This window comes from Sphaeramia orbicularis, chromosome 24 (assembly GCF_902148855.1).
Source record: "Sphaeramia orbicularis chromosome 24, fSphaOr1.1, whole genome shotgun sequence".
Taxonomy (NCBI): domain Eukaryota; kingdom Metazoa; phylum Chordata; class Actinopteri; order Kurtiformes; family Apogonidae; genus Sphaeramia; species Sphaeramia orbicularis.
In genome coordinates this window covers 42,809,177-42,828,038 of record NC_043979.1, presented here as the reverse complement: position 1 = coordinate 42,828,038, position 18,862 = coordinate 42,809,177, and the positions used below count along the sequence as shown (strand labels likewise).

Genomic DNA, 18,862 nt, shown 5'->3' with positions numbered 1-18,862 from the left:
CCAGCGTGGGGGTTTTCACTAAAGGCAGATGACAACTTGATGCAAAAGACGTGGAAGAGACACATGTTATATCACACCTTAGAATCCATGCAGAAAGGGTAATGTGCAAGTTGTGTAGCAAGTACTGTTGGAGGACACCAGTCAGTTTGTTGCTTCCATGTGAGGGTGAGGTTACCTTTCTAAAATAGTTGATGTTTGTTGTATATTACTGAACATGTGCCCAAGTGTTGTTGTAAGGCCAGAGGACACATGCACTTGTTGAGTGATTGAATAAAAAAAAAAAAAAAAATCTCCTGCAAACTGCAGTGTAAAGTTGCTTGTGCTTTTATCAAATTATCAATTTTGAATCACTGAAATTCAAGCACCATATTTCAAGTACCAGGGTAATACACTGAGTCAAGTAAAATCTTAAAAATAAAGTATACACACAAAGCTCTGTGTATTTACCCATAAAGGCCCAGTACTACTTTGGTGGCAGTTCCTAAATTAATTTTTATTTAACCTTTCTAAAATGATTGATCACCATTATAATATTATCCTCTGTATTTTGCTTTTTTTTTTTTTTTAATGTAAATCAGGTATTTTCCCATATTAAATTCACTGATCATGTAGGTGTTCATAAAATCTCAGATTAAAGTTGAGGATTATTATATCTCTGATATTTTATGCACCTTATATATCATGCTGATTATCATATATCATACTGTTTATCATAGAATCATATGTCATACTGCTATCTTGGACTGTTCAGACTGTATTTCTGATAATTCTGCACATTAACATCTGACTTTTCTCAGGCAGTTTTGCACATGCTCTGTGCCATGTGTCTGACAATTTACACAATTACCAGATGTTGCACATTTATTTAAATATAATTTTTTTTTCTCTTGGTAATACTAGTTTATATTTTTATGCCTTTTTCTATTGCATGTCATTTTTAATTAACGCTTTGTTTTGGTTTTGTAACATCCTAGTTTAATTATTCTCTTCAAATTTTTTATACTTAAACTCTTGTGGCGTTCAGTGTGAATGGCAAAATAAGATTTTCCTTGTACAGGGAAACCTGTTTACACATGGCAATAAACACTTTGAATCTAGAATCTTTAGTCAAAAACAGAGAAAACTAAAGAAAAAGTGACTGTCAGTGAAATCTTTCAACTGAAAATAAACCCAGTGTCTCCATCCACTGTCATTGATTCCAAGTGAAAGCAGCCTCAGCCCCACAATGTAATAAAATTGGTGAGATTTGCTACATTCATATGGTATAAAAATTCAAGAAAATGTGAAATTAATCCAAGTATTAGGATTACAATACTCAGATTGGTTAATGTAACGAATTATAGTACAGATTACTTTTTGGGAGTGTAATCTGTAAAGGAATACATTTCAAAAGTAACCCTAACCATATGGATTGTGCTTTCAGGAAGAGGAAAATAATGATCACTTTTTTTTTTTACTCGTGTTCAATTACAAGCTATTTCTGGAATGACATAGACTGGCTGAAAATGGATAAAGTAACTAATGTAGAACAAGTAACATAATTTTCCAAAGGAACTCTTCACAAGTTGTTACATAATTATGGGTAAATACCACATTCATAAACGTAAATACAAAACAAAAATTATTTCCTTTGTGTGTTGAACATTGAGCTAAGAGCCTAGTTTTTGTCTTTGTCACTCCTAAAGGACTCAAACGAAAATGGAAGCCTTTTATGTGCAGATGTTTCTAAATATCTATAACTTTGACAAAATGCGCTTTTGTGTATTGTCGTTTCTCTTTCAGTGACATACATATTTAATTTGTTAATAAGCAGCCTTGCTAGTCCCTTTTGTCTTTGTGCTGCATCCCATCGAGAGTTTTGTACGTTTAAAGATGTAAATAAATAAAAGTGGCGTATTTCCGGGTTTGAGTGGAAGTCACATGGTCTGAACGGAAGTGGAGCTCCATTTTCTATGGACTTCCACAGCTAGACTCTCTTGTTCTGAAAATTAAAAAAAAAAAAAAGTTGTTAAGACCACTGATTTATTTACATTTTATAACTTTAAAGTAGAATTTTTTTCCATACATGTATTTGTCCCCTGGCAATATTCTGTAATTTTCTGTTCTGTTCAATCGTTGTTTACTTTGTTATATCTTCATTATGTTGTATATGTCATAATTACTATGTAGTTTGTACGAAAGCAAATAAATACGTTTAGTTTAAAAAATAAAAAAAAAACCTAGACCCTCTTGCAAGTCTTGAGTAATGGCCACTCTGCAATGCATGATGGGAGTTGGTACTTGCACCATGAGTAAAACTCGTTGTGCGTTTGATCTGGTTCGGGCTCAATAGCTCACCAAGTGCGCACGGATTGCGCTCGATTTCACACCCAACCGGACGCATGCAAAAATTACTTGATATATATAGAACGAAGTTTGAATATTTTGAATGAAAGCTGATATATATAGAACGAAGTTTGAATATTTTGAATGAAAGCTGATATATATAGAACGAAGTTTGAATATTTTGAATGAAAGCTGATATATATAGAACGAAGTTTGAATATTTTGAATGAAAGCTGATATATATAGAACGAAGTTTGAATATTTTGAATGAAAGCTGATATATATAGAACGAAGTTTGAATATTTTGAATGAAAGCTGATATATATAGAACGAAGTTTGAATATTTTGAATGAAAGCTGATATATATAGAACGAAGTTTGAATAAGTATACTTACATTTAAGAATACTGAGTGAACTCAAGTCATTTACTTGTCGTCAAAGTGATACTCTTCTGAATTCCCTGGCTTTGCAACATGGCTTCAGTTGGAATATTCCAATACTTTGCTGAACTCGACAACTTTTTTGCATCACCTGGCCCTACTCCAAATGACACAAACAGTTTGGAGGTTATATCGCGTCACCTTGAGGATCATATTACCACTATTGCGATGTTCTTATTGCTTGTGGGTAATAATGCTCAACAAAACCTTGTTGAAAGAACATTATGCATGAATCTTGAAAGAATTTACGAGTTACTTCAGGAGATGTTGGCTGAAATAACACTTCAGGCAGAAGCTGATATACAAAGGCATTGTATGGACACGCATTCTGCATCTCAGAGAGGAAGACCAAAGTAAGTGAATTTGAATAATTTTGGCTGCTGAGTGTAACTCTTTTAATGCAGAAGTGTTACTTGTAAGCAAGTATTTACACACACATTAACGCATTTTATTTATTTTTTTCTCTTTTAAGGTACAACATAACAGCTGCTCAACTGACTAACATGCGGGACTTAGGATTTAGCTGGATGGCCATATCTCGAATACTGTCTGTCAACATTCGAACACTGTACAACCACAGGACACAGCTTGGTTTACTGGACTACGGGAATTTCAATAACATTTCAAATGATGATCTTGATTATCTTATCAATGAGGTTCTTAGACAAACCCCTGGCTCTGGAGAGACTTACATCACTGGTAGTTTGAGAGGGAGAGGAATCCGAGTTCAACGATGGCGAGTGCGAGAGCGATTAAGAATTGTCGATCCAGTAGGAAGAATGTTAAGAGGACGGAGGGCAATTCAGCGGAGGGTCTACAATGTTTCTATCCCAAATCAAGTGTGGTATGTGTTGATTTGTAAATTTCATTAAGGTATAAGTCACTATATACATATTTTTACAAGATTATACTTTTTTTTTAAAAAAGTTTTATTTACAGTATTCAAAAAGGTTTAAGAGAGGGGAAGCTACTGGTTTTGCAGTAGAATATAAGCGTGCAGTACTAATGTAGTAACCCAGTTTCCCCACCAGATGGAGTTTGATGTTTGTGAGCACTCTGCCAACCAGAAATATGTAGTAGTATTACACTAATGAAGTAACAGTAGAGTTACTCATGTTATGCTGTAAAATCTCTGCGTGTTTGAAATAAAAATATCTTCTGCGTGTTTAAAATAAAAATATCTTCAAGTATGCGACACTAAGAATGGCTTATGAGCAACCAAAGAACAACACATGACAGTCGTAAGAAGCTTTGAGACTGAGGGTTTACACAAGCTGCCCAGTTTATAAAGAGTTTGATCAGATGGGCAATTGGCAGCACCACTGGAGCAGCTGAGGCTAAGAGCCTTGCTCAAAGGCCAAAGGCACCTCAGTAGCGACTAGGAAGGGGCAAGTGCTGATGTGTGGTGATTGAACTACTGCCCCTAAAATGCTGAAAAGGTAGTTTAGTATTTTGCAGGCAGATTTATGGCAGTTACACAGAAACAACCATAAATCTTGTCAGGTAACAAGTTACAACAATAAACATAATTTATGCAATATTATGTCAAGTACTTATTCTAAATTTTCATAAATTGCTACATTATTACTGAGCTATAATGTAAGGTGCTACATTATTTTTTTACTTTGTACACATGCATGATCTTTGGGGTTGGGAAGTTTTTATCACCAAGTAGCAATAGCCTAGAAGAGTCAAAGACGGTACATTTTGATATACAGTATATTCAATGTGGTTCATAATAATCAAAATAATAATGATGCATTTCCTCTTATTCTAGGCATATTGACACAAACCACAAGATAAATCCATGGGGATTTGTCTTTCATGGAGGAGTTGATGGATATAGTCGCTGCATTACCTACCTGAGATGCTGCACAGACAACAGAGCATCAACTGCATTACAACTTTTCCAGCGTGCTGTTGATGTTTTTGGGCTCCCACAACATGTCAGGGGTGATGCTGGTAGTGAGAATATTGATATTGCAAGGTTTATGATACAAAATCGAGGGGCAAATAGGGGGAGTTTTATGGTTGGACGTAGTGTTCATAATCAAAGAATTGAAAGATTATGGGGAGAACTCAACAGGGTTGTGTCAGCATACTTTAAAGACCTTTTCCTCTTTATGGAAAATTTTGGAATTTTAGATGGCACTGATCCACTTCATATTAGGGCTCTTCACCATGTTTACCTTCCAAGGATAAATAGATCTGTGGATGAGTTTGTAAGACAGTGGAACAACCACAGCTTACGAACAATGGAAAGCTGGTCACCACTGCAACTGTGGACGGTTGGAATGCTTCAACTTCCTCAACATCAAAGAACAGCATATCAGGTGCATGGGCAACACCCTTATGATCACCAGTGGGATGTTGAGTTGGGGCCAATTAATCCCTTGGAGGATGATGGAAATCATGGGATAGAACTTTTTCTCTCAGCATGTAACCTGCTTGAAATAAATGTTTAATCTACCAATACGTTGCTGTTCATCTCACAGTAGTTACGGTGATGTCAGACAGATGACCAGTGCATTATACAACGTTATTGTGAGAAAATCAAAGTTCTATGCTGATATTTTGTAAGACACTCGATTTGCAAAGACTATTTTAACCTTCACTCGTGCCTTTTAAAGGACAAAGATGGACAAGAGTCTACAGGTCCTTGGACAGAAGTAGTATATTCTTAATACACTTACAGCTTAAAATACACTTGTTTCATGACAAACCAAATTGTTATGACCATATAAATACTGAATGTAGTGTGTATTTTGTATCATGCATAATGTGTTATTGCACCATATTGAAGATGAAGCCTGCTTTTTAAGATCTAAAAATGTGTATACTTAACTTGAAATAAAAAGAAATGACATCTAAAGTCTGGTGTGCCTTTATTTCACAACAGATACTGAAGGACAATAAGTCAGTACATGCAAACCAGGAATATAGAACACTTTGTTAGAGATCCAATGCACAACGCATGAGGGGGAACCGTCTGCCATAGAAATGGGGGTTGAGCTTTACATTACAGGAGGCCATTGTTTGTCTCCCATTTCAAACAAAATGTAAACACCATTTGTAACTAACCCAGTGTTTGATAGTAACTATGACCATTGTCATTTATATTCTTATTTAACCCTTTGACCTTTTCCTAACCAACCTTATTATTGAAAATTATGCCTTTACAATCCAAACCTTAAACATGGCATTGTCACAACCTAAACTAACTGATTTTATAAATTTTAATGCTTAATTTGTGTATTTTGTTTACAGTTCCCTGTAGGGGTACTAATCAACCAACATTGCCAGGGGTGGAGACAAACATAGTTGTTCAGTAGTGGTCAACAAAGTGCCTCACATTTAAAAAAAAAAAGTTCAACTGCACATTATTAAATTTTAAACACAAAACCAGGGCTTAAGATATATCAAATTTAACTTAAATTGTTTGACTATTTGTGCCTATTCTTATTATAGTAAATGCTGAATTTGCATCAAAAAAACTAAACGAAACAGGAACTACATATCTTCCTCATAACTCAAGCGCTCAACCTCTTCAAGCCCTCCATAATACCTCACGCTCTTCCAAATCCTGGTGAATTCCGTATGGCAAAATTCATATCAGCTTTGAAGTCAGAGTAGACTAAATGAATTGGTATGCGAAGAATGTTTTCACAAGTATTGGCCACTGGAAATCGGGAATAGGTGATGAACTCGAGGCTTGGCTTTGGGGAGAAACCCAGTGCTGGAATGCTGTCACATCCAGTGAAGAACACAAGAATATCCTCCAGATGGACATCTTTTTCAACTGTGAAAAAAAAAAACAAAAAACAAAAGTAGATGAGAACCACGTCTACTTGTCTTTTTATAGAGTACATAATTATACATCTGGAGCAGAGGTGCCCAATCCTGGTCCTCGAGTGCTACTATCCTATCCTAGTTTTAGATTTATCCCTCTTCTAAAAACACCCGATTCACTTGATAAGCCTATCATTAAGCACTGCAGAAGCCTGATAACGACCGTCGAATATGTTGGAACAGGGACACATCTAAAAACAAGTAGGATAGTAGCTCTCGACCAAAATTGGGCACCCCTGATCTGGAATGATACTAAAGACAGGTAAGAGGGGCGAGTAGTTCCCTTTAACCACCACTTGATTTTTTATTTATTGCCATGACAGTAATGTCTAAGGGTTTGCTATAATGCCAGAAAAAAAAAAAGTGTTTAATTTGCAGGGAAAGATAGCATTGATTAACACCAAGTGCTGGATGGTCTGCTGATACATAAATAACCTATTATTTACACACAGCCATAATGAAGGTCACAATATTGTAACCTTTGCACAGGTGAGGCCCTCTATGGTATCCTAGGGTTGGGTGATATGGAGAAAGTAGAATCACAATATTACTGACCAAATGCATCAATATTGATATTGCAGCAATAATATATGGTTATCATTGGTGCTTTCACATAATATTTACACAATGACATTACTGATGATCAGAAGTAATGTGTAAATAAAGACTATGTGGATAAAGATAAATTGGAGAACAGCTAGAACAGACTTGTAAGTAAAGCACATTTTGCTTTCATGTAAGCTTTAAAAAAAAAAAAGAAAAGAAACTACACTTACATTATGACATCCAAAATGAAAAACCACATCTGGTTTCAGCACAATATTAATAAGTGCACTTATTAAGAAAAAAAAATCTTTAGGGTGTTTTTGTAGAACAGGACAGGGAAGAAAGAATCGGACATCACCACACCTGAACTTGGAAGACAGAAGTTAATTCCAGCTCATGGAAATAATAGCCTCAGCAGACAACAGTAAACACAAAATCAACATGGCTCTGCCCCCTTTGGGGCTTCAGCCTAAACAATGTCTTACATTGAAACACTGCAAATTGAAAACTTACATTCAGCATCCTGGAGGTAGTCTTGCCAGAAAGCCAGGGCCCGGCATTCTCGTTGGAATGCATTACTTCCCCTTTCAGAATGAATGATCTGGAAGAGATTCTCCACATCTGTCGCTGTTAAAGCCTTTTCAGCCTTCACAAAAAGACACTTCATCTGTATAGGGTTTCTCTGGAGAGCATCTTGGACACCTAGAGATTTTAGGCCATCTCTGAACCTAGTCAAAAGAAAATAAATCCTAATGTGTTTGTGACTAGAAACCTGTGATGCAAGTTTTGTCCATATTTAATTTAGTAAGTTCCTTCAATGAATTGCAGAAAATTATATGTCTGCTTGGACTGGTGTTATAGAAAATTATATATCTTGAATCTTTTATATACCCTGCAGTAGCATTCTTTGTACAAAACTTAAGCTTTTTCCTTGTATTTGATTTTCTCTCATCTTTTCCATTTCTACCATTTTACTACAACTAACAATCGTTTGTTTTTTGCCAATGTACCATTATGTGCTCAGACAAGAACATACCTTTCAAAATGTGCACGGGTCCGCTGAAGGACATACCAGTGAGCCAAGTCCAAAGCAGTCTCTTGTTTGTTTGCAAGTGTTATGCGAACGTTGTGACCAGCAAGGTTGATCAAGCTGGCTGCTTGTGCAACGGCATCTTGCAGTTGCGTTTCAGTCTCAGCCTGTAAGATCTAAAAACAAAATGATAGGAAGGTAGTGATTTTTCGTTGACCCCATTACTTAGAAGCTTCAACGACTATTAGCTTTACCGTTTACCTTGCATGTTAATGTGTACAGGCAAAATAACTGCATTAGAAATTCAATAGAATCAGAAAAATGTGCTCACCGACAACACCTGTGACCTTGTTTCTTCATCAGTAATATGTTCAGCTGTGACCTTTACATTGTCTGGACCCTTTTGAAGACACTCGTACAAGAGTTCAGACAGGAAACATGGACTCTGTCCCCCATGGGCAATTGACATTGCCATGATCTGACCAGCATAGAAGTATCCATTGTCTTTCATCACTGTTATCAAATGAAAGTAAACATCACAAAAAGTGGTTACATCCAAAAAAAAAAAAAAAAAAGTCACATGTACAAAAAGCTGGTTAATTTTTATGCCAAAGCTCCTTTCCCAGTGTCAGTATAATAGAAAACTCCAAAGTATTTACATTTCCTCACAAATCTTAAGATGCAATGTATCCATTAAGCCAAAAGAAATGCAATAGTGTCCTCTTGCAGCAATATAAACTAATTTATTCAGAAGTACCTTTAGCGTTGCATGTGAGGACTTTTGCATTAGGTGGACCCTCAAATATGCCAATTTTGTCCTTAATTTCATGAAGACAAAGTCGGAAAAACTCCCGAGTAGGTCCTCCATTGTCCACAGCACCCTCAGATGTTCCATAGTCATCTGTAAACTTCACATCCACCTTCTTCTCAGGTGAAAAATTTGATCTGCCCATAGCTCTGGATGCACCATCCCACACATTTCTTCTTATGATATTGAAGCGTACAGTGCAGGCATCAATGACCCTTGAAGAAATCTGTTCCACAATTGTCTCTAAAGCCATCCTTGAATCACTGAAATTTTCATAACACAATGTAGTTAGTGCAAATGATATTAACTCGCCCACTGAGCTATAATATAATATTCCTAAGATTGTAAGCAATGTTTACTAAAGTTTTACAAAAACATTTGTGATAGAAAAAGGTCAGAGTTTTACTTTCTCTTGTTTATCTTGAATTACCTTATCTAGTAATTTATCACAAAAAGTGTGAAGAGCAATGCAATCACTTACAACACTGATTACAAATCACACATGTGCATATCATAAAAATTATCCTAGCATGGATAATTGTCACTGAGAAATTTTATACCATGGCTTTAAAATAAATGTTGATAATATGACTTCAGAAATGAATGCATATCTCATAAGAAAAAAAAAGGTATACATAAAGATATTTCTGACCAACTTGGGTTGCAGCCTGCTTTTAAGGGACCAAGTGATGACTCACCGTCATCTTTGCTTCAATGGTCTTTTTCATATATGAAAAAGTTGTTTTTTTGTCATTTAACACTCATATGCTTAAAATTCTGCTTGCTAATCATAGTTACCTTGCAGCTGTCTAGTTAATCTTTGTACTAGTCCACACAAAGTTTTATACTGCAATACAATTTAAATAAATTACACTTTATATACCATCTTCTACTAACCTCTCATTTACTCTGCAATCCAAAGACCTTGAAATGGCTTCCTGGAGATCAGGGTCATCAGAGTGGTATTCTTCCTCAAATAGGTCGAGGTATGCACTACAAAATAAAACAGTATCATTTTATAATGACATAGAGCTACAAATATGATATGACAGTTTCACAGGACGAAGATGTTGATGGTCTAATAACGCCAACGGACAGTGCGTTACTAGAGAATCACAGTATCAAGTAAAGAACATCTATTGTAATACAAAAATTAGACTGTAAATATGGCCAATAGTTATGAATTCCGGACCATTAAAAGAGACCAGAACATTTTTAAAAAGATATACCTGTAGGACGTGCTGGACAAACTACTGCCAGATGCACTGGGCTGGTTGAGACCATGAGACACACTGGAGATATTGGTGGAGGACAAATGAGTGTCAGCACTAGCACTGGCAGTGGGACAGATCAGCAAGTGATGGGTGTTGCTGCTGGAGACAGCAGAAGTTCCACTGGAGGGGGTGAGAGTCTCTTCATCAATAATGACAGGAGCACTAGTGGACAGTGTTAGGGTGTCAGCTGAGATGGAGGGTGCATCGGTGGAAATATCTTTGGTATCAACACACCAGACAACTTGATCACCACTAAAGCAGGATGGGGCCTCAACAATGGAGTTGGCCGACACAACATGTTTGGGAATGCCAGGCATGCTTTCAGTGACTGCAAGAACATAGTAAAACAGATTAATATTTAGATTTTGAGTAACATTTGAGTAACAGCGTCAGCATCAGACCACATCTTGAGCTTGTACAATGCATGAATTTAGCAATAGATTAAAAGTTGCAATAGGCTTGTTAGATTTGCGTCTGACTTTACACCAATTTGCTCCAATGTCTTACACGCATGAGCAATGACAGCCTCACAAAACCATAGTTTTTAGAGCCAGGTGCTGCAGTTGCTCTGAACCAATTGCAGACCAAGAACATGGGAAACACTTAGCCCTCACCTGATTGGTTGTTGACTGAACTATGACACTTTACATAACCATGTCATTTCTGAGGGACAGATTTTGATTTTTCCGATTCAAAAGTTTATGCTGTTAGTATACATATTGTGTTATTGATTGTGACGTTTAGTCGATTCTCACATTTGTACAGATGTAAAGCCCTGACTGCATCCGACTGATTAATAGTGAAAGCCATTGTCCTCTGAGTATTAATGTATTTAATACATTCCTTTTTCACATTTCAATTGATTACCCTGTCAGTATTGAAACAGCTGTACACTGCAGACAAACTGATACAGAAGTCCGATTACATTTTAATGGAGCAGAATCTGATTTAACAGGATGTAAGGGTTGCTGTGACTTCCTGCAATGACTGAAGGCTGCTGAAAACTAATCAAGAACACTGCAGATTTGTCACACCCCATGGTCTTGGCCACTTTAACAGTCAAGGTCCAGTTCATCTTTAACAAGCCTAATGTTGGTTTCTTACCTTGTATTTTTGCTTTGGAGTTGCTACATATACCTGTGCCTGAACTCTAACTGGGACCTATAACTACTTGCCTGCAATTGCTTTTAAGCCTTCATCATTAAAGTCATATGCACATTACCCTGCACAGCCAGCTGTGAAAGAACCAACATCATTCTCAGCTTTTTTGTGGATGCATGTAGAAAAAAATTATATTTACCATGTTTGTCAGTTTCTGATATTTCTGTAAAATCATGGCTGTTTGTCCGGTTGTCTTCCTCAGAACATAACTGTCAATTATAGCAGAGAAGTAAAACAAACTTTATGGATCCATTCAATAAAATTATACTAACAAACTTTGTCAGAGCATAGCATAACAGTATTTCAAAATAGCCAGCAAAAAATACATTGCAATTGTCATTGTCACATTTCTTGAAATCTTTAGCACTACTCACAGGTTGTTTTTCCTCACTTAGAATGACCTTGTCAGGCCTGACATAAATTGACTTCTGATGAAACAGTTTTTTCACAAGGTGTCCATTCAAAGTCTGATTAGAGCTAAGGGATGGTTGAACTAACTTGTAGTGGCACGGCATCAAGATTTGTAACCTGAGGGAATGAAAGAAAAGCATGCTGTATATGAAACTTGTTAAGGTACACTACAGAAACCTATGGAAAGGTTTTAGTTTCAGTACATTTGTTTGCACACAGACATGGAGGCTACATTGTCAATTTCAGTTAATCAGTTCAACTCATTTGAATGCAATTTTAAAGCTAGTTGTGAGAAGAAATTTAACCAAAAATGGTTTGTCAAAACCAAAATTGTGTAGTTACATATCCTTGCCAGCTTGTCAGAAATGAGCAGCTGCCACAAGGGATGTAAACAACAATAAATTCAAAACCTTTCCAACTACAGAATGTCATGTTACTGTTGCAAAAATACCATTATCAAACAGGTAACAAATGTGACAAGACAGATCAAAAACTTACCTGCACCCTTCCACATTTGGCTGGAAAGCCATCATTATTGTCTGCATTACTTTGTCAGCGTCCCAGTCACAGGAAAATTCCAAGGCAGATTTTATATGTCCATTTTCAAAAAGCCAAGCTTTACTGTCACGCCTCGGCACATGTGTAGATGTATGGTCTGGCAGGAGAATGACCTCTTTGGTGAAAGACTGAGCCACACTGCTTAATTGTTCCTGAAACCTTACAAAAATTAACCAAAAAACAATAATGTATTCCACGACATTAAACAGTGTTAAAGATGTACTTAATGTTTTACGATTAGGCTATTTATCACAGCATACATACAGTTGTGGAAAAAAGTTGTCCCACACTTTTAAGACTTTGCACAATCTCAAATATCATCATGCAATCCAAGTGAAAGAGAAATCAGGGCACTCATTATGGTTGGAAAAATTGACGGTGCTGACGTAAAATAACATCTACATGTATCAGCATGCACCTTCTTCAGGGTATTACAAAGACAAACACTCATTTATGCTAATGTCAAAGAAAGACACTCATTTATAGTAATGGACTTCATGTGGGACAGCCAGTGAGACAACTGTGAAAAGTTGTTTTGGGCACTAGGTGAGAGTAATTTTCTTGTGTTTTGAAAAACAGAATATGTCGGAGGGGGAAAAAAATAAAGAAAAAAAAGGAAAAAAATACAAGAAGCACCCAAAAAACAATACAAAAAAATTTAAATAAAATAAAAAAACTAAAAATAAAAAATAAATTAAATTTAAAAATATATAATACATATAAATTCAAAAAAGAAAAGACTAAAAAAACAAAGAGAAATAAATAAAATAAATTGATTAATAAATAAGTGAAAAAAATTATAATAAAGAAAGAAAGAAAAAATAAATTTAAAAAAATACGAAAACACACAAAAAACAAAAAAACTAATACAAAAGTATATATAATAAAAATATATATTTTTTAAAAAGTTAAAAAATAAAATAACAAATCTGAAATTCAACATTTTGAGAAATAATTTATAAATAGCGTGACAAATCGAAGTCTCCATTCAAACCTGGGTGCCACATGGCTTTGAGGACAAAGATCCAGTAGGCTAATCATACAAATGACTCGATTCTGATGGTTTCTGACATTGAAGCCATCATAATGTATGCCAGGGGTGGGGACAGTCAAACGCCTCAAACAAAGAGAAGCCTAGTGGATTATTTTTTCTTCCTTCATTTATTTGTTGTTATTATTATTATCATTATTATTATTATGATTATTATTCTGCACTTATTTATCTACCTATTTATTTTATTTATTTCTATTTACAAATTTTCTTCTTTTAATTAATTTATTTTTTAATTACATTTTTTAATTTGCTTTAATATTTTCTTACTTATTTTTTTTCACCCCCGACATATCCTGTTTTTCAAAACACAAGAAAATTACTCCCACCTAGTGCCCAAAAAAACTTTTCACAGTTGCCTCACTGGCTGTCCCACCTGATGTCCATTACTATAAATGAGTGTCTTTCTTTGTCATTAGTATAAATAAATGTCTGTCTTTGTAACACTCTGAAGAAGGCACGTGCCTATATGCATAGGTGTTATTTTACTCCAGCCCTGTCAAGTTTTCCCACCATAGTAAGTGCCCTGATTTCTCTTTCCCTTGGATTTATGCCCTCTCCAGGAACACCTTTAATAGGTTGAATACCAGTGGAGCTCCCTGTGACATTTTCTTTTTTATCATCATGTAATATTTGCAGAAAAATGTTTTGTGTTTTAACATATGTGGCTGCATCAGACAGACACAGTTGCAAATGATTAAATTTTGTTTAGTGTTAACAGGAAGAAAAACTAAACTCTTTAATTTCAACATGTCCTTGATGTGTTTCATTAATTGACTGAAACCTTCAGTTTAGACCTTGATGGAGTGGAGCATGTGCAGAATGTGGGTTTAGAGAATTGAACAGGACTTGACAGTCTTCAGTGACTTAAGAGTGATTCTTAATGCAATATGTATCCCAAATGCAAAGGGTGTCCAAAAACTTCTTTCCACCACAGTTGATCAAAATATTTTCACAGATTCCGAGAGGAAAAATAATACTGATCCCCCTCATGTTGAATAAAAGGGTTTTTCACAATCAAATTTAAAGATTTCTCTATTATGATGGCAGCAATAGCTTGTTGCCCGTATCATAATGTATCTGCAACAATATTCTTCCTTTGAAACTGTCTTTGCAGAATAAACATGATAAAATGTGGAAAAGTGAACCCATTGGTGGAAGTGCTGATATTTAATTTTTAATCCACTAGAATAAGTCCAATTCCAGGTTAATATTCTGTCCTAGTGATGGGAATTGATAGGATTTTTTCAATATCAATACCACTGTCCTTTCTGCATACCACTCCAATTCCTTATTAATTTTCCTATTGATTCCTGAGGGGTTTTTTGAGTGGGGAAAAGTAGTTCAGCAGGTCATAACAGGACTTGTTTGACCATTTTCCATATTAGATCATTCACAATGTCACACATACAACGTTGTAAACACACAGAGAGTGAAGCACAATTATATTTTCCAGAACTAAATATTCTGAGACCATGATAATTTTAAAACATGTAGGATGATATGATCCACTCTGGTCATTCTGTCCACTCCTGGTGAGTGACAGACAAATCCCAACAGTGGTTTATGGTCCAGTTACTCTGGAGGTCCCGTTGTCTGGTTCGTGTGGAAAACCAGACATCATGCTGGGAAATGAGAGAATCGTTAAGAATTGCTAACGCTGGAGGCCTACATTTCGTACTGCGTACCGGTAACCTCTTCAACCACTTAACTAAAGTTACCTACTTTAAACATAATCCACACGATAACCTAGTAGCGGTAAAAAAATAACTGTTTTTATCAGTTTACTGGTTATTTCTGGCTAAACAAAAGCTTCGACTCTTAACAACAATTCAATTTAGATTGTTACCTCTTGAATTTTGAGCCCCTCCGGTTGAACGGTCGAAGATTGTAGGCACGGCTTGTTGCGGAGGGCACCGCGGAGGTAAAGGGCGCATTTGGAACTGGCAGGGCCAGGCCTCTAGGGCTCATTGCAGGCGGTCTTCCACGATTAAATAGTGAGTGCACTTCTTCGTCCACACTGGCATACTGCCCACGGTTAGCATTAGTATTGTTAACATTATTTGGACTTGTAGTACATGCATTCGCAAGTGTATTAATGATCTCTTCATTACTTAAAATAGCTGAAACAAGATTCCGAGCAGACTCCATGGTGTCACATGGGCACCAACATCCACATGGGTGTGGTTATTGTGGTCACATCAAAACACAAAATGGCGCTAGACTCCATCCAAAATATTCAGTTGATTCAAAATATTCAGAATTAATTATAAATATTCAGACGTCATTCAAAATATTCAAACTTCATTAAAAATATTCAAACTTCATTCCATATATATCGGCTTTCATTCAGTATATTCAAACCTAATTCCGTGCGCACTCCGTGCGCACTTGGTACGCTATTGAGCCCGAACCAGATCAAACGCACGAGTTTTACTCATGGTGCAAGTACCAACTCCAATCATGCATTGCAGAGTGGCCATTACTCAAGATTTGCAAGAGGGTCTAGGTTTTTTTTTTTTTTTTTTTAAACTAAACGTATTTATTTGCTTTCGTAAAAAATACATAGTAATTATGACATATACAACACCAGAAGCACTCGGAGAGCGCAGACCTCCGCCAAGGCTGATCAGTGCCCCCCCCCCCCCCCCCGCCAAGGAGGTTATGTTTTTGCCAGGGTTTGTTTGTTTGTTTGTCTGTCTGTCTGTCCGTTAGTGTGCAACATAACTCAAAAAGTTATGGACAGATTTTGATGAAATTTTCAGGGTTTGTTGGAAATGGGCCCCCCCGTGGGCCCCCCCACCCCCGATCACCACCAAAATTTAATCATTTCTTCCATATCCCATTTCCAACAAACCCTGAAAATTTCATCAAAATCTGTCCATAACTTTTTGAGTTATGTTGCACACTAACGGACAAACAGACAGACAGACAAAAAAACAAACCCTGGCAAAAACATAACCTCCTTGGCGGAGGTAATAATGAAGATATAACAAAGTAAACAACGATTGAACAGAACAGAAAATTACAGAATATTGCCAGGGGACAAATACATGTATGGAAAAAAATTCTACTTTAAAGTTATAAAATGTAAATAAATCAGTGGTCTTAACAACTTTTTTTTTTTTTTAATTTTCAGAACAAGAGAGTCTAGCTGTGGAAGTCCATAGAAAATGGAGCTCCACTTCCGTTCAGACCATGTGACTTCCACTCAAACCCGGAAATACGCCACTTTTATTTATTTACATCTTTAAACGTACAAAACTCTCGATGGGATGCAGCACAAAGACAAAAAGGGACTAGCAAGGCTGCTTATTAACAAATTAAATATGTATGTCACTGAAAGAGAAACGACAATACACAAAAGCGCATTTTGTCAAAGTTATAGATATTTAGAAACATCTGCACATAAAAGGCTTCCATTTTCGTTTGAGTCCTTTAGGAGTGACAAAGACAAAAACTAGGCTCTTAGCTCAATGTTCAACACACAAAGGAAATAATTTTGTTTTGTATTTACGTTTATGAATGTGGTATTTACCCATAATTATGTAACAACTTGTGAAGAGTTCCTTTGGAAAATTATGTTACTTGTTCTACATTAGTTACTTTATCCATTTTCAGCCAGTCTATGTCATTCCAGAAATAGCTTGTAATTGAACACGAGTAAAAAAAAAAGTGATCATTATTTTCCTCTTCCTGAAAGCACAATCCATATGGTTAGGGTTACTTTTGAAATGTATTCCTTTACAGATTACACTCCCAAAAAGTAATCTGTACTATAATTCGTTACATTAACCAATCTGAGTATTGTAATCCTAATACTTGGATTAATTTCACATTTTCTTGAATTTTTATACCATATGAATGTAGCAAATCTCACCAATTTTATTACATTGTGGGGCTGAGGCTGCTTTCACTTGGAATCAATGACAGTGGATGGAGACACTGGGTTTATTTTCAGTTGAAAGATTTCACTGACAGTCACTTTTTCTTTAGTTTTCTCTGTTTTTGACTAAAGATTCTAGATTCAAAGTGTTTATTGCCATGTGTAAACAGGTTTCCCTGTACAAGGAAAATCTTATTTTGCCATTCACACTGAACGCCACAAGAGTTTAAGTATAAAAAATTTGAAGAGAATAATTAAACTAGGATGTTACAAAACCAAAACAAAGCGTTAATTAAAAATGACATGCAATAGAAAAAGGCATAAAAATATAAACTAGTATTACCAAGAGAAAAAAAAATTATATTTAAATAAATGTGCAACATCTGGTAATTGTGTAAATTGTCAGACACATGGCACAGAGCATGTGCAAAACTGCCTGAGAAAAGTCAGATGTTAATGTGCAGAATTATCAGAAATACAGTCTGAACAGTCCAAGATAGCAGTATGACATATGATTCTATGATAAACAGTATGATATATGATAATCAGCATGATATATAAGGTGCATAAAATATCAGAGATATAATAATCCTCAACTTTAATCTGAGATTTTATGAACACCTACATGATCAGTGAATTTAATATGGGAAAATACCTGATTTACATTAAAAAAAAAAAAAGCAAAATACAGAGGATGATATTATAATGGTGAGCAATCATTTTAGAAAGGTTAAATAAAAATTAATTTAGGAACTGCCACCAAAGTAGTACTGGGCCTTTATGGGTAAATACACAGAGCTTTGTGTGTATACTTTATTTTTAAGATTTTACTTGACTCAGTGTATTACCCTGGTACTTGAAATATGGTGCTTGAATTTCAGTGATTCAAAATTGCTAATTTGATAAAAGCACACGCAACTTTACACTGCAGTTTGCAGGAGATTTTTTTTTTTATTCAATCACTCAACAAGTGCATGTGTCCTCTGGCCTTACAACAACACTTGGGCACATGTTCAGTAATATACAACAAACATCAACTATTTTAGAAGGGTAACCTCACCCTCACATGGAAGCAACAAACTGACTGGTGTCCTCCAACAGTACTTGCTACACAACTTGCACATTACCCTTTCTGCATGGATTGTAAGGTGTGATATAACATGTGTCTCTTCCACGTCTTTTGCATCAAGTTGTCATCTGCCTTTAGTGAAAACCCCCACGCTGGTCTTCCTCTGCAGCTCTGGCTTCATCTTCACATCTCCTGGACACTGTCAGATGACATCTGTGTTGTCTGTGGACATGTTGGTGTGACGATGTGGCTGCCCCTTCAGAGTTACCCAAAAGACAGGCTGGAGCCCAAGTCTGGATGAGCCTGGTCCATCTCATATGCTGGTTTACCTTGGGGAAAGCATCGGCGTTCAAATAAAGCATTGCAATTGTCAGTGGGCAGTAGTGCGTCAATTTAAAATGAATTTAAATGACAAACCATACTGTTAAAAAATCAACATGCTTTACTCATCCCC

At 36.0% G+C, this 18,862-nt stretch overlaps 2 protein-coding genes across 2 annotated transcripts; one reads left to right on the top strand and one right to left on the bottom strand.

Moving 5' to 3' along the window:
- Window positions 1-2,815: 2,815 nt before the first annotated feature.
- LOC115414875 (uncharacterized) lies at window positions 2,816-5,230 on the top strand. The gene is made up of 3 exons (XM_030128238.1): window positions 2,816-3,118; window positions 3,238-3,609; window positions 4,543-5,230. Exons 1-3 carry the CDS (start codon window positions 2,934-2,936, stop codon window positions 5,228-5,230), a joined length of 1,245 nt encoding a protein of 414 aa, XP_029984098.1. The 5' UTR covers window positions 2,816-2,933.
- A 429-nt stretch (window positions 5,231-5,659) lies between these two features.
- Window positions 5,660-15,756, bottom strand: LOC115415368 (G2/M phase-specific E3 ubiquitin-protein ligase-like). Its single transcript, XM_030128913.1, has 11 exons — window positions 15,303-15,756; window positions 12,343-12,561; window positions 11,808-11,961; window positions 11,573-11,642; window positions 10,228-10,600; window positions 9,896-9,991; window positions 8,948-9,261; window positions 8,522-8,703; window positions 8,197-8,366; window positions 7,674-7,888; window positions 5,660-6,564 (listed from the first exon to the last, which is right to left on the bottom strand). Exons 1-11 carry the CDS (start codon window positions 15,602-15,604, stop codon window positions 6,332-6,334), a joined length of 2,328 nt encoding a protein of 775 aa, XP_029984773.1. The 5' UTR covers window positions 15,605-15,756; the 3' UTR covers window positions 5,660-6,331.
- Between the last annotated feature and the right edge of the window lie 3,106 nt (window positions 15,757-18,862).

Coding starts and splice junctions, on each gene's coding strand:
- LOC115415368 (XM_030128913.1), bottom strand. CDS start 15,604: ATGGAGTCTGCTCGGAATCTTGTTTCAGCTATTTTAAGTAATGAAGAG. Junction 12,562..15,302: donor AGGGGCTCAAAATTCAAGAG/GTAACAATCTAA, acceptor AATTTTTGTAAG/GTTTCAGGAACAATTAAGCA. Junction 11,962..12,342: donor CCAAATGTGGAAGGGTGCAG/GTAAGTTTTTGA, acceptor TCATTCCCTCAG/GTTACAAATCTTGATGCCGT.
- LOC115414875 (XM_030128238.1), top strand. CDS start 2,934: ATGTTCTTATTGCTTGTGGGTAATAATGCTCAACAAAACCTTGTTGAA. Junction 3,119..3,237: donor TCTCAGAGAGGAAGACCAAA/GTAAGTGAATTT, acceptor TTCTCTTTTAAG/GTACAACATAACAGCTGCTC. Junction 3,610..4,542: donor TCTATCCCAAATCAAGTGTG/GTATGTGTTGAT, acceptor CTCTTATTCTAG/GCATATTGACACAAACCACA.